General features: G+C 38.0%; 2 protein-coding genes across 2 annotated transcripts; both read right to left on the reverse strand.

Annotated features, from left to right (window-relative positions):
- Positions 1–18029: 18029 nt before the first annotated feature.
- On the reverse strand, positions 18030–18989 carry LOC118990831 (olfactory receptor 52B2-like). The gene has a single exon (XM_037051623.1). It carries the CDS (start codon positions 18984–18986, stop codon positions 18030–18032), a length of 957 nt encoding a protein of 318 aa, XP_036907518.1. The 5' UTR covers positions 18987–18989.
- A 6379-nt stretch (positions 18990–25368) lies between these two features.
- OR52B2 (olfactory receptor family 52 subfamily B member 2) lies at positions 25369–26334 on the reverse strand. The gene has a single exon (XM_037051642.1). The coding sequence runs from the start codon at positions 26332–26334 to the stop codon at positions 25369–25371; it is 966 nt and encodes a 321-aa protein (XP_036907537.1).
- Positions 26335–26539: the final 205 nt, after the last annotated feature.

The following is a 26539-nucleotide window of genomic DNA, read 5'->3' on the forward strand; positions in this document are numbered from 1 at the left end:
CTCTGCTAATGGCAGAGGATAATTCAGACAAAGCCTCCCAGTGAGACAAGTAAAAGTGGTAGACAAAATGACTTTATTTTTTTCATGTTTTTTTTATTTTTAAGTATATTTTATTGATTATCCTATTACAGTTGTCCCATTTTTTCTCCCCTTTATCTCCCTCTGCACTGTACCCCATTCCCTCCAGCATCCACCCCCTTTATTTCATGTCCATGGGTTGTATATATTATTTCTTTGGCTTCCCCATTTTTTATACTATTCTTAACATCCTCCTGCCCATTTTTCACCTTCCAATTTCAGCTTTAAATGTGTATAGAGAGACTGGAAAAGCAAAGAATTAGTAAAAAATTATGTGGCTAAAATCTGAGTGCACATAAAAAAAACTCAGAGAAACTTTCAATTTCAATATGTAAAGAGTTTAGAAGTTAGTCCTATCATTACATTAAGAACAGGCAGAAAAAGGTGAGAATCAACAACTGTTCTTAGAACCATCAGAGAACTGAGGTCACAGGGCTAACTGACATCCTGGAGTCAGAGAAATATCCTTACCCTGGATGAGAGATGGCTCTAGTAACAAAAATAAGCTTCCTCCTCCCACTACAAAACCCAGCAACACTAAGATAATTAATAAATAAATAAATAATAGCATGATGCAAAAACAAATGGAGAGCCATTGAAGAAACAGAAGAAGATTGGGGAAACTCTAAAGATGAAAAATAATTGCGATGGAATTTTGGAAGAAGCTCAAAAGGAGAAGGGGAAAGGACTGTTACAAAATAATGTAGATTCAGACTGAGGAATGTCTATCACTGAGAAGCAAAAGTCTATTCAGAAATCAAGCTGGTGAATGGGAGTAATAGACAGAAAACTGTACTTGAAAAATAATTAAATATAAAAATTGGAAAAAAAAAGAAATCAAGCTGGTGATTAATGGGTAGTCAGGCATGTCTAGCCTCCTGAACACACAGTCTTGGACCAAGAAGTGGGCTAAAAGTCAAGCTATATTGGTGGTTATTCCAAGAATATTAGAGACTGTCAAAAAACCAAGCAGAGACGACATGCCTATAAACAACCATGACCCATGATTCATGGCGAACAAGCTTCAACCATAAATCAAGCTACTCGCACCTCACATTTCCCCTACAACAGGTTGAATCAAACAAATACAGCAGCATCCCAACATTGCCTACGAGAAAAGAAATCAACAAATCAATCTCCAAAATGGCTTGATCTAAGACAGGTTTCTTTCTGACTCTGGGCCGCTAAGCTCTTTTTTCTTATAACATTTGCTTAAGGAAACTTATCATCATAAACTCTTTTTCTGCCCTTTTGTAGTGTATATGAATCATCTTCTAATCTTTTGCCAGTTATACAACCCAGGAAATGTCTTTCTCGAGGACCTGGGAACTATCTCCTGAAATTCAAACATTGAAGGAGATACCCCATCTCTCAATCTCTGTGGAGAGTAAGAGCCTAACTTCCTTGGGTGCCAATTAGCAAACACAGATGGCCTCATCACAGACAAACATGTGCAATCTCAGAAATAACTCAATGTGCTTGACACATCTCATTGATCAATCTCCCACTAAAATCCTTCAGGACTTTTCCACTAGCTCTCCCCAGGGCTTAAACCCATTGCACCTGACACCTTACCTCAGCCCAGTCCGGACTTGCGCTTTAGCAGAACTGGGTAGCCAGACTTGGTCTGTGTTCTCTTCCTCATTTCTGGCAATCGTATCAGAATAAAATCAACTTCCATTTGCTCATCCAGTTTAATACAATTTTTCATTAGCACTAAAAACAACAACCTGTTTGAGAAAAATCAAGACAAAGAGTGGCATTGGAGTTAATAAGCACAACTCACACCCAAAGAGATGGAATAAACTCTAAAAGCTCTTCTCAAGGTAACTATCTCTATGTGATCTCTCCAACTCAGGATTTCAAAGTCACCCCTTCTCAGGTCTAGAGGTGATGACAAATACTATTATTAGCCCTAGGAAACTGCACTTTCACTTTAGATCTCTTACTGACCATGTCCTTATAAATAGGCCCTTTGTAAGTAATTTATTCTCAAATTATTCTAATTTGAGAAATAACCAGTGTTGACAAGGATGTAGAGAAAGGGAACTCTTATGCACTGTTGGTGGAAATGTAAATTGGTACAGCCACTATGAAAAACAGTAAGGAGGTTCCTCACAAAAATTAAAAAATAGAACTACTATATGGCCAAGTGATTCTACTCCCAAGTATTTATCCAAGGAAAACAAAACACTAATTTGAAAAGATATATGTACCTCCATGTTCATTGCAGTATTATTTATAATGGCCAAGAAATGAAAACAATCTAAGTGTCTATCAGAAGATGAATGGATATAGAAAATGTGAGATTATAATACTATTCAACCATAAAAATTAATGGAATCTTGCCATTTATGAAAATACAGTTGGGCCTCGAGAGCATTGTGCTAAGCAAAATAAGTCAGACAGATAAAAGCAAATACCATATGATCTCACTTATATGTAAAAATTTTTTAAACATATTTATGGATACAGAGAAGAGATTGGTAGTTTTCCGTGGCAGGGGCAGGAGTCAAAACAAGAAAATCAAAAAGTACAAATTTCCAGTTATAAAATAAATAAGTCATGGGATGTACTGTACAGCACAATGACTATAATTAAGAATACAGTTGATCCTTGGATAACACAGTATTTGAACTGGGCAGGTCCATTTTGTGTGTCTTTTTTTCAATAAATATACAGTATGTTCCCTGTATCACCAGGTTTCCCATCCACAGACTCAACCAACTGTGGATCAAAAATAATAATTTTTATCCACAGTTGAAATTTGCAGATGCAAAGGGTTGACCACATACATTGTTTTATTCCATTTTCTATAAGGCACTTGAGCAGCCACAGAGCTTTGGTATGGAAGAAAGGTCCTAGAACCATTCCCCCATGGATACTGAAGAATGACTATAGTTAAATTTGAGGAGAGTCAAAAAGTTACACACAGACTTTCAACTTCACAGAAGTTGGCACCCTTAACCCTCACATTGTTCTACGCTCAACTCTACTGTATTTTGCATATTTGAAAGTTGCTGAGACAGGGTGACTCTTAATAGTTGTCATCACATACAAAAACTAATGTATAACTATGTGTGGTGATGGATGTTAACTAGACTTATTGTGCTGATCATTTTGTAACATGTACAACTATCGAATCATTGTGCTGGGCACCTGAAACTAATACAGCATTACTTGTCAATTATACTTCAATAAAAAGAACTTTTTAAATTATTCTAATTTGAATGGGCCATCTGTTTTCTAATGGCACTCCAGCTACTACAATGTTCACTGGGTTAGGTAGTATGGAAGTCATTAGCAAGAACAGTTTCAACATTCCGATAAGACAGATCTTTAGATGGCCATAGGTTAAAAAGGTGAGGAAGTAAAGATAACATTGAAAGATAACTCTTACAAGAGGATGGGTCAATGAAAGGCAGAGACTGAAGATACAGGAGTGAAACTGGGAAGAGCTGTGGCAAGACTGGGGCAGAAGTATGTGGAGTACAGAGAGTTTTTGAAGTTGATAGTCCTCGGAATCCTGATACATTGAGGTGCATTATAATAGAAAGAGGAAGACTTGTGAGAAAAAAGTAGGTAGTTGTGCCATATTGCTTGATTTAAACATAAGCATATTCCAACACCAGTGATTATATTATGGAGCAATTTGAGCACAACCGAATTTCACATTTGCTTTTGTGTACTTTTGTCCAGTAGAAACACTGGTTGAATGTAGAAAACTGTATCAAGCTCAACACAAGCTGCATAGGAATACACACACCCACTCTCCAGACACCGATCAGCTAGCTTCCTTCTCTTCACCACTTTCGGTCTATTTCAGATAGAGCTCCTTCCACCACTGCACAATAATCCACATGCTGTAACACCTCTGTGTTCCCACAGCAAACCACTGTCTTCTTTAAAGTGTTATATGCATTGTAGAATTTGTGTTTTTTTAACCATTTAACATTGTAAAACTCTGCTACCGTTTATACTAGTTTTCTATCTTTTTCAATGTGTTTCTGATGAAGTTGTTGAATGCTGTGCTCCTAACTCCATTTTTTCATAAATCCAGTGGTTTTACACACAGGATATTGCACAGCACAGTGACTTTTAGGAACTCATGTGTCACATAACAGAACTCACTGTAATTGCTAGAGTGAGTGGGGAAGAAATCAATCTTAAGCAGAAGGGAGAACATACTTTCACCCAGTGTTTCAACCTGGCAAAGCTGTCCAACTGGTGGGCCATCCCTGGGTCTAGGTGTGATTAGGACTGTCCCCAGAAGTGACTAAGACAAGCCTCCAAAGTCACTGGGGACCTTTCCTGCTGGAGTGAGACAACAACCTGCTCTCTCGTAGTTGGACGAGAGAGTGGATTGTCATGGGGTGGGCCCAGGGAGGGTCGGACTTCAACCAGGTCATTTCAGAGATGTGATTTCTTACCAAAATCCAGGAGACATAAGGAGAGAGCTAGATCTGCTTTTAGCAACCAAGCACAGACAGTAGAAGCAAAAAGAAAAGCATCCCAGAAGGAAGCACTGGCCTCATGGCCCCTCCCACAGTAGTAAGTAAACCAGCCAACAATACAGACACTGGGGAGAATCAGTGGAGGCAGTCCACCTCCTTGGATTCTGTCCAGGTCTATGAATCTGGCTCACTATCTGTGGATTTCTCAGCCTGCCTTTCTTCCCTTTCCATCAGGTTCTCTTCACCTGTGCAGGGGCTGAGAGCTGTATCTGGCAACGAGGCCAAAGAGATGAGGCTGAGCCACAAGGGATATGGCCACGTTGGAAAACAGGGGGCTCACCAACTAAAGAAACGCGCAAAGAAACCCTCTTGGCTCCCACAGTGTCAGCCACATAGGAAGCTCTCAGTAAAAAATTGGTGACTAAATGATCCAACTAAGTGATTTGTGCATAATAAATTATAAAAAAGATTTCAAAATAAGATTTTATGAATCACGAAGTTCAATTTTTCATGATTTAGAACTCTTATAGCTTATGAAATACATTGTTAATATGTGTTATTTGTAAAATTTAATATTTTTATTAAATCAACCAACATATAAATTACATGGGATGCTATGACTATTGTTTTACATTGTTCTGATTAAAATAAAGTATATATAAATAAGAAATGTAATGTTTGGAAAAGAGTTTCAAATTGTAATTTTTATAACATTTATGAGGTTATACTAGAAAATCAGGAGAAAATGAACTAAAAATAATTATAACTGACAATAAAATACTAAAGTGAATCCAAAGCAAAATAACAGAAATCAGCAGGTTCTCTAGGTACAAGCAACATTTAATTAGAAATTTTACTCTAGAAAAAATTCCACTCAAAAAATTTCAAATATAGTAAAAAAAATAGTGAGGAATGTTAACACATATAAATTATGTTCTTTAGGGACAGATATAGAGAAAATTTAATGAAAGAGGCACAAAGTTGCAGAATAAGAAGGAAAAATATTTTAAAATGTTATTTTTATAAATTAATTTTTATATTTCATAAGACCCCAATTAAATTTAGATATTTTGGAAATTAACAAAAAAAGTTAATGCCCTGGCTGGTGTAGCTCAGTGGATTGAGCATGGGCCTGTGAAGCAAAGGGTCTCTGGTTCGATTCCAAGTCAGGGCATAGGCCTGGGTTGCAAGCCAGGACCCCAGTAGGGGACACGTGAGAAGCAACCACACATTGATGTTTCTCTCCCACTCTTTCTCCTTCCCTTCCCCTCTCTCTAAATAAAATAGATAAAATATTTTAAAAAGTTAAGATGATCTTGTCAGTCTAAATGTTGGCAAAAGCTTTAAAATTTAATGTATAAAATATTAAGTGGATAAAAGATTTCTTGTGTATTAAATCTCTTGAAAATCTAGAAGTGCTTTATTCACTATGGTACTCTCATCATAATCACAGACAGAAAAATGAAATGATAAATTAGAGCTAGTGCATATAACAACTTGCTGTATGTGAAAAGAAGCATCAACAGTTAATAGAAAAACAGACTAAAACTATCATTTTGCTATTTTTTTAAAAAACAATATAAATATATTCTCTCTTCTGTAGACCAAAGATAAATGAGTTACATTTTGTAATTAACCATTAAAAACAGAAAAAAGTAACGAGAAATGAATACTAATCAAAATTTCAAGTTGAAGATGATTTTCTAATTCATTCAGAGTATATTGCCCATTTTCTCTTTCTGATGAAATAACTTGAAAATGTTCTACACCATGCAAGATTTTTTTAATCCTCACCTGAAGATATGTTTATTCATTTTTCAGAAAGGGAGAGAGTGAGCAGAAAAAACATCAGTGTGAGAGAGGAACATCAGTTGCCTCCCATACAAATCCAGACCTGGGATCAAACCATAACCTAGGTATGTGTCCTCACCAGGGATGGAACCCACAAACTTTTGGTGTACAAAGTTTCAACAAACTGAGCCACCCAGCCTGAGCAGCCTGCAAGATTTGAATCAAAGTAAAGACTTCACAAATGGAGAAGGACTCCAAGAATGAAATTGACCACTGTATGTGCTCTAACCCTGGGGTCACTGGTTTGGCCTGTGATGACACCACCATTAATAGGTTTTATTAGTTGGCTTTAGCCTGGGTCGTGGGTGAAAGTGACATGGCTCTAGTCCTTATATCTTATGTTCTGATCTTTCACTCTGTGATGAGGCTGAGCTCTGCTGAGACAATAGTCAAGGCTCTGAGCACCTGCACTTCCAATCTCATTCTCATCTTCTTCTTCTACACAACCATTGTTGTGTCTATAGCCCATCTGGCAGCAAAAGTAGTTCCTATCTTTCCTGTTCTTCTCAGTATGTTTAACATTGTCATCCCCCCTGCAGCCCTTAACCCCATCGTATATGCTTGTCGGGCCCAGGAGCTCAGAGTGAGCTTCCAGAGGATGCTTAGATTAGACAAGAATGTGTTCCAGAAGTGACACAGACTCAAAGAAGAGAATATGTGGTGTTGCAAAAGACCACAGGTTTTGAAACCAAATAGACCCCAGATGGAATTCGATTTCCCTCCTTCATTAAAAAAATATAATTTATTAGCTAACACATAAATAAAATTCACACTCTCTAAAAATAAATATAATGTAAATGAAAATAAATATGAAAGGTAATTCCTGCCTAAGTAGAATTACATACATTGTTTTTATGGAAGCAATATACCAATGCATTTAAAAGTTTCAAGCATAGAAATAACTCAGACATCCATCAGGTGATGAATGTACAAACAAAATGAGATAGATCCATATACTAGAATATTATTCAGTGATAAAAAAGAATGAAGTACTAACACATGCTATAACGTAGATGAACCTTAAAAACATTATCCTAACAATAGCCAAGTGTTGGAAGCAACCTAAGTGCCCATCAGTAAATGAGTGAACTAAAAAACTGTGGTAGATTTACACAATGAAATACTATGTAGCAAAAAGAAAGAAGGAGCTTCTACGCTTTACAACAGCATGGATGGATCTTGAGAGCATTATGCTAAGTAAAATAAGCCAGGCGGTGAAAGACAAATACAATATGATCTCACCTATAAGTGCAACCTAATCAACAAAACAAACAAGCAAGAAAAATATACCCAGAGACATTGAAATAAAGAACAAACTGACAATAACCAGATGGGAGGGGGATTATGGAGGAAAAGGGGAAAGTGTTGTCAAAGAACATGTTTAAAGAATACATGGACAAAGCCAAAGAGGGGAAGGGTCAAGAGGGGGAGGTAGGGTTGGGTGGGGGGAAATGGAGACAACTGTACTTGAACAACATTTAAAAAATTAAAAAGTAAACATTATGCTAATTTTTTTAAAACCAGACAAAAAAGGTCATATATAATTCCATTTATATCAAATGTGCATAATAGACAAGTCTACAGAAAAAGAAAGCAGACTAGCAGTATTTGTCAGGGACTAGAGATGTTGAGTATGAGGGAATGACAACACCTGCTAATGTGTAACATCCATTTTGTGGGAACAAAAATGTTCTGGTCTTAGATGATGGTAAGAATTGCATGATTCTATGAATATACTAAAAATCATTGAATTGCATGCTTTAAAGGGTTAAATATATAGTATGTATATTAATTTTTTTGATTACAGTTGACATTCAATATTATAAGAGTTTTGAGTTTTTAAAATGTTGCAAGAGACTTGTTTAACAGTGAAGGCAGCAGATTGTCTTTCCTCTGGAAGAATTAGCATAATAAAAAACTAATTGTGTTTGACAAGAATGTAACATAAATTATTTTGTGGCTTGATAAAGGCTGACCTCTGTCATTACATATGTAGCTAATTTGTATTGGAGCCAAGAAGCCTTCTGGAAGAAAAGTAATGAGATCACTTGCACCATAATGTCTTCATTTTGGAGTTTGATGTAATATGACCTTACCTGATGAGTAAATGAAGATGATCCCAAAAGAGTCTAGATTTATCTGCCTCAAAGATCATAGAAGATCACTTAAGGAGAAATCTCACCATAAGTAAAATGTGTGTCCTGGGCTCAAAGGCAAAGCTGGACAAGGGAGAGTTGCCAAGTTACCAAATAAAAATCCAAGATGTCAGTTATTTTAATTTCACATAAATAGCAAATTTTTTAGTAAAATTATATGCCATGCAATATTTGATACCCATTCATACTAAAAAAGTATTCATGGTTTATCTAGAATTCAAACTTAACTTGATGTCCTATATTTTATGTGGAAAATCGACAAGTAGTAGATTGCTTTCAGGTCACCATATGGCTGAATACAGAATTCCTCCGACTCTATGGGAATACTCTGGGAAGAGTAGTTACGCATGTAAGTCCAAGCTAAAGGGCTATAAACATGAGAGCCCAAGTGTGGAGCATGCTTGACCAAACATAACGTTGAGAAAATGTATTCATGTTACCTCAAAAAAAATTTTCCTGATACAGTGTGATATGGCAGTATAAAGAGGTCATTTAGTCTTGTTCACAGAAAACAGCTGTAAAATTAGAAAAAAATTATCAGAAATACTCATTTTGTGGCTCTAGAAACCAACCAGTGGAAGGCCACAAATTGAGAGGCATTTATTCATGAACAGTTCTTAAACTTCAGGTAGGAGGCATAGGACTCTGTCATTCTTATCTGGGCTGCTCCCCTCCAACATCCTCCAGCCCCACTTTGGTTAGTATAATAGTTTTACCAGGGAAATACTAAATCCTGCAGCCACCCTGACCAGAAGGTATTGTCTGGTCAGTGAAAGTAGATGCCTGTAGACTGACCAGAGGTTTTCAGGTAGATATTACAAAGAGATACGCATAGAGTGTTTAATAAGCTCTCCACAGATGGCTGACTAACTGGAAGGTTGTACATACATTCAGAGAGAACAGAGCCAAAACTCTCCACACATCCACTGCCAGGAAACTGAGCACATATGCAGAAGAGACTCAAGGAGTCTAATGAAAAAATAAAAGCTGAGGAAGACTTGAAAGCTGCCCGAACTTCAAAAGTGCTGCCCAAGCCATACACAGGCCCATCAATCAGTAGAGGACAGAAGCATTAACTGGCTCAGGTTATTTGGAAGCAAAATCTGGTAAATCATTGATAGTTCACTAAGCTGTGCGGACACAGAGCAACTCATAAAAATTCAACCTTAAGTTTTGGCCAGTGGCTCAGCTGGTTGGACCATCGTCCTGCACACCAAGGGGTTGTGGATGCTCTTCCTGGTCAGGTCACATACTTAGGTTAAGGTTCATTTTCTGGGCACATATAGGAGGCAACCAACTGAAGTTTCTCTTTCACATCAATGTTTCTCTCTCTCTCCCCCAGCCCCTGACCCAGCTCCTTCCATCCCTCCCTTCTTCTCTCTCTATAATCAATGGACATATCCTCTGGTAAGGATTTTAAAAAATAAAAATAATAAAAATAAAAATATCTGAGCAGCGCATTAGGTGAGCACTGTGGAGGAGACAGTTTCTACAAACTCCGGGAAAAGTGAAAAAGAAAACAAAACAGCAACAACACTCTCAGGGAAAAAAAGTTCTTTAAAATTATTAGTTTAAAAATATTTAATTCTGAAACATGCAAAGGAAGTTCCAACCTATGGGGAATAGGGGAAGCAGTCATGAAAATTGTCTCTCTATGGGCCAGATGTTGGGTTTATCAAAAACAAACTTCAGACCTGCTATCGTAAATATGTTCGAAGAATTAAAGGGAACCATGTAAAGAATTAAAGGAAAATACAGAGAATCTCAATAAAGAAATAGAAACTATACAAAATAAAACAGGGCAGATGCATGCAAAAAAGAAAAAAATTGTACCCACTCTCTTACACCATATACAAAAGTAAACTCAAAATGGATTAAGGACTTAAATGGAAGACATGAACTCAAAAATCATGGAAGAAAACATAGGCAGCAAACTCAATGACATGTTTCTTAGTGATACCTTTTTAATACGTCTCCTTGAGGAAGGGAAACAGAAGCAAAAATAAACAAAGAGGACTACATCAAACTGAAAGCTTCCTTACAGTGAAAGAAACCATCCACAAAATGAAAAGGCAACCTACTGAATGGGACGAGATATTCATACGACATACCCCATAATGGGTTAATATCCAGAATATATAAGGAACTCATAACTCAATAACAAAAAAACTGATTAAAAATGTGCAGAGAACATGTATAGCCATTTTCAGAAAAGACATATAGATGGCCAACAGATATATGAAAAGATGCTCAGCATCACTAATTATCAGAAAAATGTAAATCAAAGCCATAATGATATACCACCTCATACCTAGCTATAATAAAAAAATAGCTACAATAAAAAAATTAACAAATAACAAGTCATGCACTATGGCAGGATTATAAATTGGTGCAGCCACTATGGAAAACAATATAAGGATTCCTTAAAAATCAAAAACAGAACTATCATACAGTCCAGCAAGTTCACTTCTGGGTGTTTATTCACTTCTGAATGCTTTAAACTAATTCAAAAACATATATAATATGCATCCTTATTTTTTAATATATTCTATTGATTATGCCATTACAGTTGTCCTATTCCCCCCTTTCATTCCCCTCCACCCTGCACAGCCCTCTCCCACCATTCCCCCCCTTTTAGTTTATGTCCATGTGTCACAAGTTCTTCAGATTCTATATTTCCCACACTATTCTTGCTCTCCCCCCTATCTATTTTCTACCTACCATCTATGCTACTTATTTTCTGTACCTTCTCCCCCCTTCTCCTCCTCCCACTCCCCTGTTGCTAACCCTCCATGTGTTCTTCATTTCTATGGTTCCACTCCTGATCTAGCTGTCCTCTTGGTTTGCTTTTGTTTTAGGTGTGGTTGTTAATAACTGTGAGTTTGCTGTCCTTTCACTCTTCATATTTTTTATCTTCTTTTTCTTAGATAAGTCCCTTTAACATTTCATATAATAAGGGCTTGGTGATGATGAACTCCTTGAACTTGACCTTATCTGAGAAGCATTTTATCTTCTCTTCCATTCTAAATGAAAGCTTTGATGGATAGAGCAATCATGAATGTAGGCCTTTGGATTTCATGACTTGGAATACTTCTTTCCAGCCCCTTCTTGCCTGTAAGATCTCTTTTGAGAAGTCAGCTGACAGTCTGATGAGAACTCCTTTGTAGGTGACTGTCCCCTTATCTCTTGCTGCTTCTAGGATTCTCTCTTTCATTTTAGTCTTGGCTAATGTAATTATGATGTGCCTTGGTGCGTTCCTTCTTGGGTCCACCTTCTTTGGGACTCTCTGAGCTTCTTGGACTTCTTGGAAGTCTATTTCCTTTGCCAGATTGGGGATGTGCTCCTTTATTATTTGTTCAAATGAGTTTTCCACTTGTGGCTGTTCCTCTTCCCCTTCTGGTACTCCTATAATTCGGATGTTGGAATGTTTAAAGCAGTCCTGGAGGTTCCTAAGCCTCTCCTCATTTTTCTGAATTCTTGTTTCTTCATTCTTTTCTGTTTGGTCATTTTTTCCTTCCTTCTGGTCCACTCCATTGACTTGAGTCCCAGTTTTCTTTCCATCACTATTGGTTTCCTGTGCATTTCCCTTCATTTCACTTAGGGTAGCCTTCATTTGTTCCTCTAATTTGTGACGAAAATCAACTAGTTTTGTGAGCATCCTGATCACCAGTATTTTGAACTGTGCATCTGAAAATTTGGCTATCTCTTGGTCGCTTAGAATTATTGGCTCTGGGACTTTGAGCTGTTTTTGAGCCACAATGTTTTGGTCTGTTCACACCTGTTACCTATGAGGGGAGGAGCCTTAGGTGTTCACCAGGCCGGGACCACCTAGGCCACTGGGTTGTGATGCTCTATGTAGAGGCGAGGTCAGAGAGGGGCAATGGCATTTGTTCTGCTCTCTCTCAGATTTCTGTCCCCTCTGCCACTTCCCACAAGCAAATTGGGCCTTTAAGGTGCTGGTTCCCAGGTATGTGGGCTTGTGTACCCTCCAGGAAAAAGAAACTATACAAAAGAATCAAATGGAATTTATGGCATTAAAAGATGTCATAAGAAACTCACCAGAGAGACTCAACAGCAGGACTGAGTTGACAGATTAAGAATCAATGAACTTAAAAATAAATTAACAGAAAGTATAAACCTGATGGGCAGTCACTAAAGTAATGTTCTATAGAGGTACTTGGCAGTTTAAAAATTGCCCCAAACACAATCTCACTTAATCCTCATAAAATCCTGTTAGTTAAATATGTTGTTTAACATTGAAAAATTCTGGGGCCCAGCTCTGGCTAGCGTAGTTCAGTGAACTGAGTGCCGGCCTGTGACCCATAGGGTTGTGTTTCGATTCCCAGTCAGGGCACATACCTGGGTTGTGGGCCAGGTCCTCAGTAGGGGGTATGTGAGAGGCAACCACACATTGATGTTTCCCTCTCTTTCTCCCTCCCTTTCCCTCTCTCTAAAAATAAATAAATAAAATCTTTTCTTTTAATTGGGGGCCCAAATGTCCATCAGTAGATGAATGGATAAAACAACTATAGAACATTTACACATCAGATCCACTCAGGCATAAAAAAGAAAATTTTCCCTTTGTATGGATGGACCTGGAGAACATTAGGCTAAGTGAAATAAGCCAGTCAGAGAAACACAAATACCATATGATATCACTCATACATGGACTCTAATGAACAAACTGAACTAACAAGGAAAATGGGGACAGATTCATAGATGGAGAGCAAGACTACAGCTAGTGGAGAGGGGGAGGTGAGGAGGTGGTGCCTCTCCTGAGCAAAAAGGGAAAAGGACTCATAGACATGGACAACCACATGGGGATTGCCAGGGGAGAGGGTATAAGGGGATTAAATGGTAATGGAAAAAATACAAGAAAGATTTTTTTTAAATTCTGGGGATCAGACCAATTCAGTGACTTACTATATTAGTAAAGCCAAAGGGGGTGTGTTCAAAAAGCCAAAGGGGGTGGGTTTGAGAGTGGGAGGTGGCAATTGGTGGGGTGTGGGGGCATGGTGGGGTGAAAAAGGAGATAATTATACTTAAACAGCAATAAATAATTTAGTTAAAAAATATAATTAAAATAAAATAAAATAAAAATAAATTTAGAAAATTAAATGAATACATGTAAAACTGTGAAGTCCCTCACAAATGTAAGTTATTAATATAACTAATGAGATGATATTAATGTTTCTAATAAATGAAAGCTTTTTAAAAAAATACCTTCAAGCTTTCAGTTAGTTAACATAAAGAAACATTATTTACTGACTTGGGGCCAGGAAAAGTCTAAGAGCATGTCACCTCGTTTAGTCCCCACAAATAACCATACATGGTAGATCTTATGCCTAAGGTCGTTTCATGGATGGGGAAATTGTTTCCATAAGGAGGGCATAGTCCGCTGTGCCCAATGTCACCAAAGAAGATGGATGAGACAAGGACAGAACCAACCATTGAACCTGGGAAGATGGAGACTTGGAAAATGAAACAGAAGGAATAGTATAGTGGGGCAAGAGTCTGACTGGAGGAGATAAAAGAATCTGCAGAAAAGAGAGAGAATGGGACGTAAGGAAGGACAGGCACAGGCAACTCTCTGTAGGACCTTCGCTATAAAGCAGAGCAAAGTGAAGAGTGAGGGCCGGGGAAGGGATTTTAAATACAGACCCTATTAGGGCATGCTGTGTGTGCTGAAAGGAGTCATCTAGTAGGGAGGAAATCTTAGGGCACAGGCGAGGAAGGGACCAAGGAGCAAAATCCTTGCTGTCCAGCCCTTTTCACAGACAAGCAGCAACATATGTGAGAAGAGATGTGGGTTAGTAGGTGGCAGTGTCGGTGGGAAGATACAATCTTTCTATGTCACCAGCTTCTGTTCTCTCAGTTAAATGAATGGGATTGTCACATGAGGTGGGGAGCGGGGGAGAAGGCTGGAGGTCTGTTTTCACTAGAAGGTGTGACAGTGAACTTTTGGACTGTAGTGGACCACACTGATGCAGGAAGCACTGGAGGTGGTGCTGAAGTCCCACTGCGTTTTGTGATTATAAACTTAAAAGAAGCCGCTCAGCCTGGTCGTATGTTTTTATCCAGTCAAATTCAGCTGTCTGGTTGCAAAAGCAGAGCCGGCAAAAGGCCTCATTTAGCTGGGTTGAGGTTTTGCCAGGACAACGCCACCAAGGGAGGAATCAGCCAGGGTGCTGAGGGCGCGTGAAAGGCGCCAGATGCAGTGATAGGCCACAGAATCTCGGCCAGGCAGGAAAGAAAGGTGGGAGCATTTGACGGGGACAGAGTTTCAACTGGGGATGGTGAAAAGTTTGGGAGATGGATGGTAGTGACAATGGCAAAACAATACGAATGTCCTTAATGCCACTGAGTTGTGCACTTTAAATGATCATAATGGTAAATATGTATATATTTACCACAATAAAAATTTTTTTAAATAAAAAAGAAATAAAACGGAAGAAAAAATGATGTTACAGGTTGAGTGACTCTACCGAAGGCTGTCCTTCAAATGTTTATTTTCCTAGCTTTTTATAGGTATAATTGACATATAACACTGTGCAAAATTAAGGTGTACTTACATATTACAATATGATAACCACCATATCATTACATAATGCCTCCATTAGGTCACATAATATTTCTTTTATGTGATAAGAACATTTAAGATCTACTCTTTCAGCAACTTTCAAGCATCTGATACAGTAGTATGAGCTATAATTGCCATGCTATATACTACACCTCCAGAACTTACTTGTATTATAACTGAAAGTTTGTGCCCTTTTACTCACATCTCCCCATTTCGCCAACCCCTCAGCCCCTGGTAATCCCCATCCCACTCTTTGTTTCTACAAGTTTGGCTTTTCTAGATTCCACACGTAAGTGACCATCCAGTATTTCTTTCTCCTTCTAACTTATTTCACCACCCTCATTCACTAATAAGGACCCTTGTGATTGCCCTGGCCCCACCCACATAATTCAGAATAACATCTGCTGTCTTAATTTCATCTTCACTCTTAATTTCCTTTGCCATGTATACTAACATATTCACAGGTTCTAGGGATTAAGACACAGATACATTTGGGGGCCATTATCCTGCCTACCATAGGGAGTTTTAAAAAGACTCATAACCTTGGGGAGATGGAAAAATGAACTGCTTCTAAACCCCAAACAGAAAAACTGGTTTTTAAAAGGTCCAAGCAAAATCTTTCCATGAAACGTTTCAGTTAATTTAAGTGCCTAAAGATGAAGATCATGTTATGAGTGTGATGACCAGTGAACATCTCAGGTAAAGCAAATAACTGAGGACAAAGATATCTTCCCACCAAAGCATGAGAGTCCCAAATTAGCCTTCATTTAGTTTAGAGAGGTGCACATGGAAATGATAACAAGAAAAATAGAGAACATTTCAGAATTATATCTTTAAAAGATTTGGAGGTGTGTTTACTGGCACATAAGTGAAACCGAATAGAAGAGAAGCTTTCTAAGGTTTTAATAAATGTATATTACCAAAGAAACCAAGAACTTCACTAAGAAAGACTTTGTCTATTTAAGTGTTAACATACCTCTTGGGAGCCAACCTTTCAGCACCAGGAAGCGGACTGAGAAAGCTGTGCTGTCCCCAAGGACATATTCCACAAGACCCATTTTAGATATGGCCTAAGAAGATAATGGAAAAGAAATACTTCTCCCAGAGAGAAACTCACATGGGCCACAAAAAGGAATGGACAGAGAGTTCATGTGAGAGAATCTAATCAAAAACTCCTCCCAGACCCAAGGCATGGAGACTTCCCAATATTTATCCAATGGAGATTTTCAAAATTGCTATGAATTGATGATTGTCATATGTCTCACATTTTTATCTTTCCAAATATTAAATGTCCCTGTTACTTTATTATATTTAATAAGAGGGTAATAAGTGAGCAAATAAGTTTTCTTTTGAATCCCAGGTCTCTAGGCCAAGAGGAGCCCCAACCAAATATGATGGAGAAATTCTTGTATATCACCTGAAATCCTAAACTTTGAGTTGGGTGAAATATCTGGGCGAAAATTTGGGGTCTTTCCAGTGAAGAGGAATTGAACATGTTCTATACATGGGAAAAGGTAATGAAGAAATATTAAGTGACTGGTACACAAGTAGGGGCAGAAAAAATAGCATTCACTGCAAATCCATGAAATCCATGAACATTCCTACATTTCCCACTTTCCCTGGCAGTTGACTTGGGGCCTTGTTAAGGCAACATACTCACCAATAAAAACATGAGCAAAAGTGATAAATCACTTCAAGACCAAGGCAATTAATAGTTGGAGTGCTCCACCCTTCCCTCTTTTATTTTCTTGGCAACTCTGAAAAATGCATGCTGGTAGGACTTCATGAGATGAGAGGATTCAGGATTTCTGAGTCACTAAATGAAGAATAAGTGTTGTCGACATACTGATACACTAAACATTTAACAAAGGAGATATAAACTTGTTTTATTAATTTGCTGAAATGAAGCATAGCTTAAGCAATTCTGACATACACAATTTATTTTGACATGCCTACTGGCCATACAACTGGAGGTGTCAAGAAAGAGTTGTATATAAGGATATGAACTCAAGAGAAAAGCCTAGGCTAAACATACCACTTTAGAAGTCATCCTAATTTAGAAGAGGAATTTTAAAACCATGCAATTGTCTGTAGTTAGGAAAAATTAGAGATTGAGAACAGAACATAGAATCATAGAGTATTAGCTTGCCTTATTTTTAATAGCCAAATGTTTCTGTAATATATTATATTTTTATTATAAATATGTCCCAATAACTTTTTCTTTGTTCATGTGTCCACCTCAGACAATCAACTCACTAAGGGCAATGCCTGTGTCTGTGTGACTCAACTCATTCCCTGAATGAGTAGAGATTTTTTAATATTGTAATGGTGATAGCTCCCTACATGGAGGAGTATCAACCTTAGTCTTTTTCAACAATTTGATCTTTTTAAAAGCACTCTTTCATATTCATTACCTAATTTGATTTGTGCAGCAAATTTATTAGGATGGCACTGGTGCTGGAGGTGATGATAGCCATCATACAATCTTGGAAGGAAAGCAGGAGTAGGCATAGGAACCTCTCAAAATATTGGAAATCTTATATACATCAAATCCAAAACATCTTCAGGCATAAACTTCAAATTGGAACTATAACTAACACTGAGAGTCTACTAAATGCTAAGCAATGTACCAAGCAATTTATATATTTAACTTAATCCTTACGTAAACCTTAGATCCTAGGTATGAGTGGTTTCATTTTATAGGTTAGAACTAAATCTCAAAAAAATGTGAAACTATTTTACATGGTCAAAAATCAGAAATTAAAGAAGTCAGTATTTGAATCTAGATGCATTTAATTTCAGAGCCCCATGTAATGCGGCTTTCTGCTGCAACACGCTACAGTGCCTAAGCTGGGAACTTGATTGGTAAGTCCTCTTTTCTCCTGCTGGTAAGAGGAAACAGTGAAGGAACTAGCTCTCCCAATACTTTCCCACAATAGATAACATGTGAGCCATACTGTCCCTGATTTGCTTGGTCTTTGCTCCATAGATGATGGGATTAAGCATGGGAGGGATTAACACGTAGAGATTTGCCAGAAGGATGTGGACATGATGGGGGATATTCTTGCCAAAGCGATGGGTCAGGAAAGTGAAAAAGGATGGGATGAAGAAGAGGAGAATGACTCCAATGTGGGAACCACATGTATTTAGAGCCTTGTACCGGGCATCCTGGGAAGGAAGTCTAAACACAGCTTGGAGGATCAAAGTGTAGGAAATACCAATGAGTGCAACATCTACCAAAACTGATGCCATGGGCACTGAGAAGCCATACCAGATGTTGACAGTGATGTCAGCACAGGCCAATCGAGCCACCCCAATGTGCTCACAGTATGAGTGGGGGATGATATTGGTCCGACAGTATGGCAGCCTCTTCAGCAGGAATATGATAGGAAAAATTGTCCCAATGCTCCGTCCCCAGATTGCCAGGGTCATTTTTCCAATTGCCATGGGAGTTAAAATAGTTGTGTATCTCAAGGGAGTACAAATGGCCACATAGCGGTCAAATGCCATGGCCAGCAGAATTCCTGACTCAGCCACAAAAGCAACATGGATGAAAAACATCTGAGTAATGCAGGCATCAAAGGCAATCTCCCCAGCATGAAACCAGAAGATAGCCAGGGTCTTGGGCACAGTAGTGGTGGACAGCAAGATGTCAGTGCCAGCAAGCATGGATAGGAAGACATACATGGGTTCATGGAGGGTATGTTCACTAAGGACAACAAGGATGAGGACTCCATTTCCCAAGACTGCAGTCATATACATGAGGCAGAAGGGGATGGAAAGCCAGGTATGGTAGTTCTCCAGTCCTGGGATGCCAAGTAGGATGAACACAGTGGGGTGGAACGTGGTGAAGTTAGCACCAAACATGCCTGCTTTTGGAGTCTCTGGGCAGAACCAGGGGTAGGTTTCACTAAAAGTTAAACATTAGATAATGGAATCAATCACTAATGCCTTGACTTAGAGGATATAATGTTATGTTTTCACTCCATAAATTATCATTACAGACATAAATATAAACAAAAGTTCCTGGTCACACCTCAGCAATGCCTAGAATCCATTCCTGCCTCCCCATTCTCACTTACATGCTCCTACTCAGGTCTTGGTCATCCTTGTCTTATTCTATTGCAACAGGATCCTGACTAATCCTGTCATCCCATCTCCCAGCTTCTTATTCTCAACACCTCCATATTCATCCCAGCTACGTTGCAGCCTGTATGGAATGTACAAAACAAAAATCTTATTGTGTTTTCTCTTATAACTTTTTATAGTGATTTATCTATTACAAAATAAAGCCTAAGTTTCTCAAACATGCAGATACTCCCACAAACCCACTGTTACTCTGTTCTCTAGTTTTGATTGCCTTTAGGAACTCTGGCAAAGCTACATTAAATTATGACCCATTCCCTATACGGTTTTTAAAACTTTATGACTTTTCTAACATTTTCTCTTAATTTGGAACATACTTTTCTACCTTTGGTATTTATTAAACCTACTGATCTTCTAATTCATAGCTTAAATATTCATCATGCAGAAGTCTTCTCCATGATCACACTCTGGGCCTCCAACTTTCTGATTATTAACAAAAAGCTAGTTTTTCACATCTCAGAAATTTAGCCTGGTCTGTGAAAATGAACTATTCAGATTCATCTTACAAGGATTAAATTAAATATTTTCTTTACACTGCCTAGCATAGTGCCTGGTATAAAAACACTAAATAAATGCTAATTATTGTTTTTCAGTGAATCAACACAACTAAATAGAGAGCCTGGAAACTAATATAAGTATATTTGAAATTAAAGTGTGATCAAGTAGCATTTCAATTTAGTGGGGAAAGGAAGGCCGATTCAATTAATGGCATTGGGATATAAGACAAAGTTGTTTTTGTAAAAGAATAAGACGAGTTCTTACCTCACTCAGCAAAGAAATAGAAATTCCAGATAAATAAAGATATATATTTTAAAAAATAGAACCACAAAAATATTTATAATTTAAAATAAGTTCTTAGGAGAAAACATAGAAAAATATTTCTGTGATTGGAAAGATATTTCTAAGATAAGAAAACCATATTTCATGGATAGTAATAATTAAATTATATAATCATGTAAAAATGTAAACAAGAATAAATAAAAATTCTAGGAAACAAAAGTTACAAAACATGTAATAGACAAAAAGGATATTATTCTTAAATACTAAAAGTTGCTACAAATGAATGAGAAAAATTAGAAAATCTGCAAAAAACAAAATAGACAATTCATGCTACAAAAACTGGCCTATTACATATGAATACATGCTCAAAATTTGAAGAAATAAAAATCAGTATCATATGGAAATATCATAGTTTTCTTATTAGATTGAAAAACATAAGAAAACCACTAACCCAGTGCTGGTGGCGCAGCATGAGAACATATAAATATATCTGTAGGAATATATTTTTATAATTATATTCATTTGCATATTGTTGCAATAATAAAAGAAATTGTTACTACTTCCATAGCTGTCAATGGGGCAATAAGTAAGTTATGGCACCTACATTAAAATAGAGTGTTTTGTTTACATTTTTAAAAGGAGTATTAACCCTAGCATATCATTATATAAAAAGACAAATTGAAGATTAAAATGCATAGATAGCTTTTTTAATGTTCTCTCAGTGGGTGCTTCAGGACAATTTCCATGATCAGTAACAGAAAATCCAACCCCACGTTGGCTTGCACACAAAGGGAAATGTCCTTGTTCCTGAAACTGAAAACTGTGTTCCTAGTATCAGGCTTCTCTAAAAATTCAAGACATCATCAGGAACTCTGTTCCTCCCTGACTCTCCTCAGCTCTGCCCTCCAGGTGTTGACTCTTCCCGCCAGGCCAGGACTAATGTGAAAAGAGTGAGGCACTTAGCTCAGGTGCAAATTTAAGTGAGTACCAAAAAATGTAGTAAATAAGATAAATAATATCTTAATGCAATCTTTTTAAAATTAAAATTTATGCAAAATATCCACAATGAACAAAGCACTGACATTTTAAATACAGCTAGGATTGATGGTACCATACTGCGTCATATTAGAGCCAGAAGGAAAAGGAAAAAAGGGAGCCCTTGTGTACATGTTTTTATGTGTGTTGAGGGTTAAATTTTTTCAACATTTTATTTTGAAAATATTATTTAGAGTTCCTTTCATTAAAGCCAGTAAATTATAATGAGGTCTAATTTTAAAATAAATAATATATTTAAATTTAATGCTGTGAGTTTTAATATTCCTACTTTTCAATGTTATATTTTAAGCCACTTTAATATTCTTGAAAAAAAATGGACTGTAGTCCCAGTCCTGCATAGCAAAAAATGTCTGTATCAGTTCAAGATGTCAAGATGAACACTTTGGATAGTGGCTACTTACACTACATCACCCAGAAGAGACAAGATCACATTTGAATCAGCAGTTTATTGGGTTTATTCCAAGAAAACCTAACAATTCCAGGAAACAAACATTTATTTTGTCCCCAGAAACTTACCCCAACTCGAGAGAAAGTTGTTTCCCAATGTGTGAAAAAAAAACAGTCAGATGCAGACTCTGGAAAAAAATTAGGATGGTATTTGTACCTTATCTGCAGTAACCCCTTGGGTGAGAAGAGACTTTCTACCCCACTAGGTCCTTAGGGAGCATCTGGTTTAATTAGAACCAGACCCCAGCAGGACCAGACTCCAGAGATCACTGACTCAGAAACCAGAGTGTGTGGGTAATCTATGTCCTACCTACAGCAGTCCATATATGCTGCTTCTGCTACAACTCCACATCTAGAGTGGATTTGGGTTGCTGCCAGTCAATAAGTAGAATATTAAAACCCTGCTTATAGACCTGATAGACTTCAATGTACATAGAAGCCTGTGGAGATACAGAAGTAGATCAGAGGGAGCTAAGTGCTGTGTATATGAATACACGTGGTGTGTATCCACATGAGTTTGCAGTCATAAAATTAGATAATGTTTAACGGTGAAGGGTCCAGAGATCAACCACACCACCAACATTTCAAACCAGTCTGTCCATAAGTATATATATTAACCCTATACTAGATGCTGGAACAGTAAAGATAAATGAGACATATCCTCTGCCCTCACAGAGCTCAGGTTCTGGTGGTTTCACAGACTCATTATAATCAGTTGAAACTATAAAGGTCATTGCTATGGAGACCCAGAGAACAAGGTGATCACCTCTGACTTAGGGAGACTGACAAAGGCTTCAAAGAGAAGTTGACATCAGTACTCTGCCATTTGCCAGCTCTTTGGCCCTGATTATTTATTCTCTCTGAGCTTTGGGTGCCCCCATGCATAAAACAGAGCTAGCAAAGGTACAATTTCATGAGGTTTTATGACAATTAAACAAGTTAATGTGGCAAGGCTCCTAGTAGGGTTCCCAGTACAATCTCTTAATAAACATTAGCTGTTGTCATAATTACTATATTATCATTAATATTATTATATGTTAATGCACTACTATATGGTAAAGTGTTTTGAGATAATGATGGAAAAGTAAGTTAGGACCAGATTATTAAATTCATGGTCAGCTTAGAAATTACCTTTTAGTCCTGTGATTTCTAAACTGCAGCTAAGGGAACACCAGGTTATTTTAGGGATGGAAGTTGATATGCCATCAAAAACTTACCTGGGCACCACTTACCTGTGGACATGGATACAAGTATCTATGGTCAAACAGATGTAGGAAACACTACAAACTCTAGCCTTCTTTTGGACAGCTATGTGTGTGACTCACAGAGTGTCAGCACTGTTCATGCTTATTTGGCCACGGAACTTTTTTTATAAAACATCCATTATGATTGCTGGTATTTCTTTCTACAGAATGTTCTGTGGAAAACACTTCCATAAGTAATAAAGAATACTCAAAAGTAATTGACAGAAAGTAGTGTGATCAGCTTTTTGTTTTAGAATGCTTAACATCGAGTCAATTTATGGTTTAAGTTACAATGTAAAAGATTGAAAACATTGAAATCAACTAAGAAACTAAGGCAATTCCTGAGGTGAAAGATGATAAGGGACATAAACAATTGTAGAGGCAATGCTAAGAATAAAATTAACAATACTAATGACTTAGCATTAAATATTTTTAAATACTTACTTTGAGCTAAGGATTGTGTTAAGTGCTCTCTATATGGTTTGTTTCCTCAAATATTCTCAACAACCATATGAGGCACTGTTGCTATCCCCTCTTTTACAGGTGGGGATAAAAACCTTAAATAAATTCCACAAGTCTACAGAGCTAGAAAACAATGGGGGCAAGACTTGAATCTTGATATGACTCCAAATACTATCCAGATAACTAAATATTTAGTAGTACAATCAATATGAGTAACAACCAATCACTTATTGAGGAACAGTCCAGAAAGGAAGAAGCTGAGAAATTCCCCAGGGTTTCCAGCCTGATGAAGATGATGGGATCCTCGTGACCTATTTTCCAAGGAAAGAAACAGGAATTGGAAGAAATGCTAACATGATTGGTAGTTCTATATTCTGGAGGAGATATTCAGTAGCCAGGTGGGTTTACACTTTTAAAATTCAAGAGTCCAAAGATGGAAAGAGAGATGTAGGACTCCTTAGTTATAGGTGATGGTTGAGGAAATGAGTGTACATAACCTTTTCTTAAAAAGCATGAAAAAATGAAGGTTAAGACTATGAACTCTAAGAGCCTGCTTCAGTTTTGCTAATCTGGCCAGGAACAACATGCTATAATTTTTAATAATGTGGAAGTACAGAAGCTGAGTAGAAGAGAAAATCAAGAATACCCTGCGTTGCCCTGGCTGGTGTAGTTAAGTGGGTTGAGCATGGGCTGTGAACCAAACACAACAATCAAACAAGCAAAATATAACAAATGACACTGAAATAGAGAACAGGCTGACAGTGTCCAGAGGAGAGAGGGGAAGAAATTTCAGGGGAAGGGGGGAGGGGTTTATAGGAACGAGTATAAAAAACACATGGACAAACAAACTGAGGGGGGTGGAAATGGGGGGAGTGGGGAGGGCTGGGTGGGTGGTCTGGGATGGGAGTAGAAGACAGAAAACTGTACTTGAACAGCAATTAAAATTTTTTTTAAAGGAGTCGCTAGTTCAATTCCCAATCAGAGCACGTGCCTGGGTTGTAAGCCAGGTCCCCAGATGGGGCACACAAGAGGCAAATATATACATTGGTATTTCTCTCCTTCTCTTTTTCCTTCCCTTCGCTTCTCTCTAAAAATAAATAAATAAAATCTTTTTTAAATAGGGCAAAAAAAATAGTATACCCTGTATTCCTATTGCTCTTGTCTGTTCCCTGGAGTAAAACACACCGCCATCAGCAGGGTGTTTGCTTCCATCATAACATACTGTCTTTGTGAAGAACTAGTTTACTAATCACTAAGTTTGTGGACAAATTTAGCTGATTATTTCAGTGCATGATAGAGATGCATTTTTAACTTCGAGGAGGTAACTGTGCTCTCATTCACCTCTCAAACATCTATGATGTACTAAGTATTTTACAACACATTAAGTGTACAAATATGAATCACACACACTATTCTGGTTTCTAAGACTTTATAGTCAATTGGAGGTGCAAATAAACAGCCCATTATAACTCATCACGCGTATTTTGAGATTTATACCAGATGCAATAGACAAACTTAGAAGCCTTGGATTACCTAGGAAAAAATAAGAAAAACTTCTCAGGGAAGGCAACTCTTCAACTGAAATTTGAAGAAAGAACAGGACTTTTCCAGATGGCTAAATGGCATGCATGCTTGGCTGTTTCTCAAAAACACCTGCCACTGTAGAAATAGATGAGAGCTACTTGAATCTGTACAAAGAATAAATGCACATTTTGGGATTAAAAACTGAAACCCCTTCAGATGTCAAATATACAGTTATTTTAATCCATTTGTGTATAATTTACTTTATGTGCTGTTCAGTTCCTTTTGTTTTGGAGTCCACCTGGCCTACTGAGTACCAAATGTTCATACCAGAGCCTTGAACAGTTCTTACTTGTAGGTTGTGGGGGAGGAATAGATATGAGAAGAAAAGAGAATAGAAAAAACACAGAAACAGAAAAAAAGGCAAAGAGGAAGAGCTGTAAGAGGAGAAGAAAGAGAATTGAAAGAGGAGGAAGATGAACAAGAAGGAAGAAAAAGAGGAAGAGAAGGAAAATCCCTCTGAGTTCAGGAAATCTCTGTATTTCACATCAGTTTCCTTGGTAAAGCTGGAAGGGGGGATTCATGGGAAGCCATCAGTGCAGAGGTGAAGCACACCAGGCCTTGATGTCAAAGAACTGGTGGGCTACACCTTCCCGGATCTGCTTAGTCTTTACACCATAGACAATGGGGTTGAGCATTGGTGGCACCACCACATAAAGATTGGCCAGCAGGATGTGCACATGTCGAGGAATGTTATGTCCAAAGCGGTGGGTCAGTAAAGTAAAGAAGGATGGAACATAAAACATGAGGATGACGCAGAGATGGGAGCCACAAGTGCTGAGAGCCTTGTGCCGGGCATCCTGGGAGGGTAAACGAAACACTGCTCGGAGGATCAGTGAGTAAGACACAGTGATGAGGATTACATCCAAGATGACCATGACAATGGGCACTGAGAAACCATACCAGATATTAACAGTGATGTCAGCACAGGCTAAGCGGGCCACTCCAATATGCTCGCAGTAGGAATGGGGGATGATGTTGGTCCGGCAGAAAGGCAGCCGCTTCAGCAAGAAAATCACTGGGAAGATGATGCAGAAGCTTCGGATCACAATGGCCAGAACAATTCGTCCCACAACAGGGCGTGTCAGCACTGTTGAATAATGCAGAGGAGCACATATGGCCACAAAACGATCAAAGGCCATAGCTAATAGGATCGCTGACTCCCCCACAAACATCACATGGACAAAAAAAACTTGAGTAACACAGGCATCAAAGGCAATATCATGGTCATGGAGCCAAAAGATGGCTAGGGCTTTGGGTACAGTAGTGGTAGACAACATGATGTCTGTCATAGCTAACATGGAAAGGAAAAAATACATGGGCTCATGAAGGTTAATGTTCTTGACGATGACCATTATCAGGATGCTGTTTCCCAGGACTGCAGTGATATACATGAGGCAGAGGGGTATAGACAGCCAGTTGTGATATGCCTCCAACCCAGGGATGCCGAGTAAGACAAAAACTGTAGGATGGAAGATGGTAAGGTTGGTGTGAGTCATGACGAACTTTGGGGTCCTCTCTATAATAACTTAGAACTTGATGAGTCTGCTGAAAATGATAAGAACAAAAAGCATATTTGGTTGTGTGCTGAGATCACACAAAAGGTAGTATGTATTTCTAAATTGTGGAATTCTCCAGGGGAAAGTCCTTCCAGAGACTGTTCGCTTGCATGTAAAAATGACCTCTGGCCCTTCATGCTTCAGC

The sequence above is a fragment of the Sturnira hondurensis genome, unplaced genomic scaffold (genome assembly GCF_014824575.4).
Source record: "Sturnira hondurensis isolate 20B ecotype Veracruz unplaced genomic scaffold, ASM1482457v3 Scaffold0007378, whole genome shotgun sequence".
NCBI lineage: Eukaryota > Metazoa > Chordata > Mammalia > Chiroptera > Phyllostomidae > Sturnira > Sturnira hondurensis.

Coding starts and splice junctions, on each gene's coding strand:
- LOC118990831 (XM_037051623.1), bottom strand. CDS start 18,986: ATGTTTGGTGCTAACTTCACCACGTTCCACCCCACTGTGTTCATCCTA.
- OR52B2 (XM_037051642.1), bottom strand. CDS start 26,334: ATGACTCACACCAACCTTACCATCTTCCATCCTACAGTTTTTGTCTTA.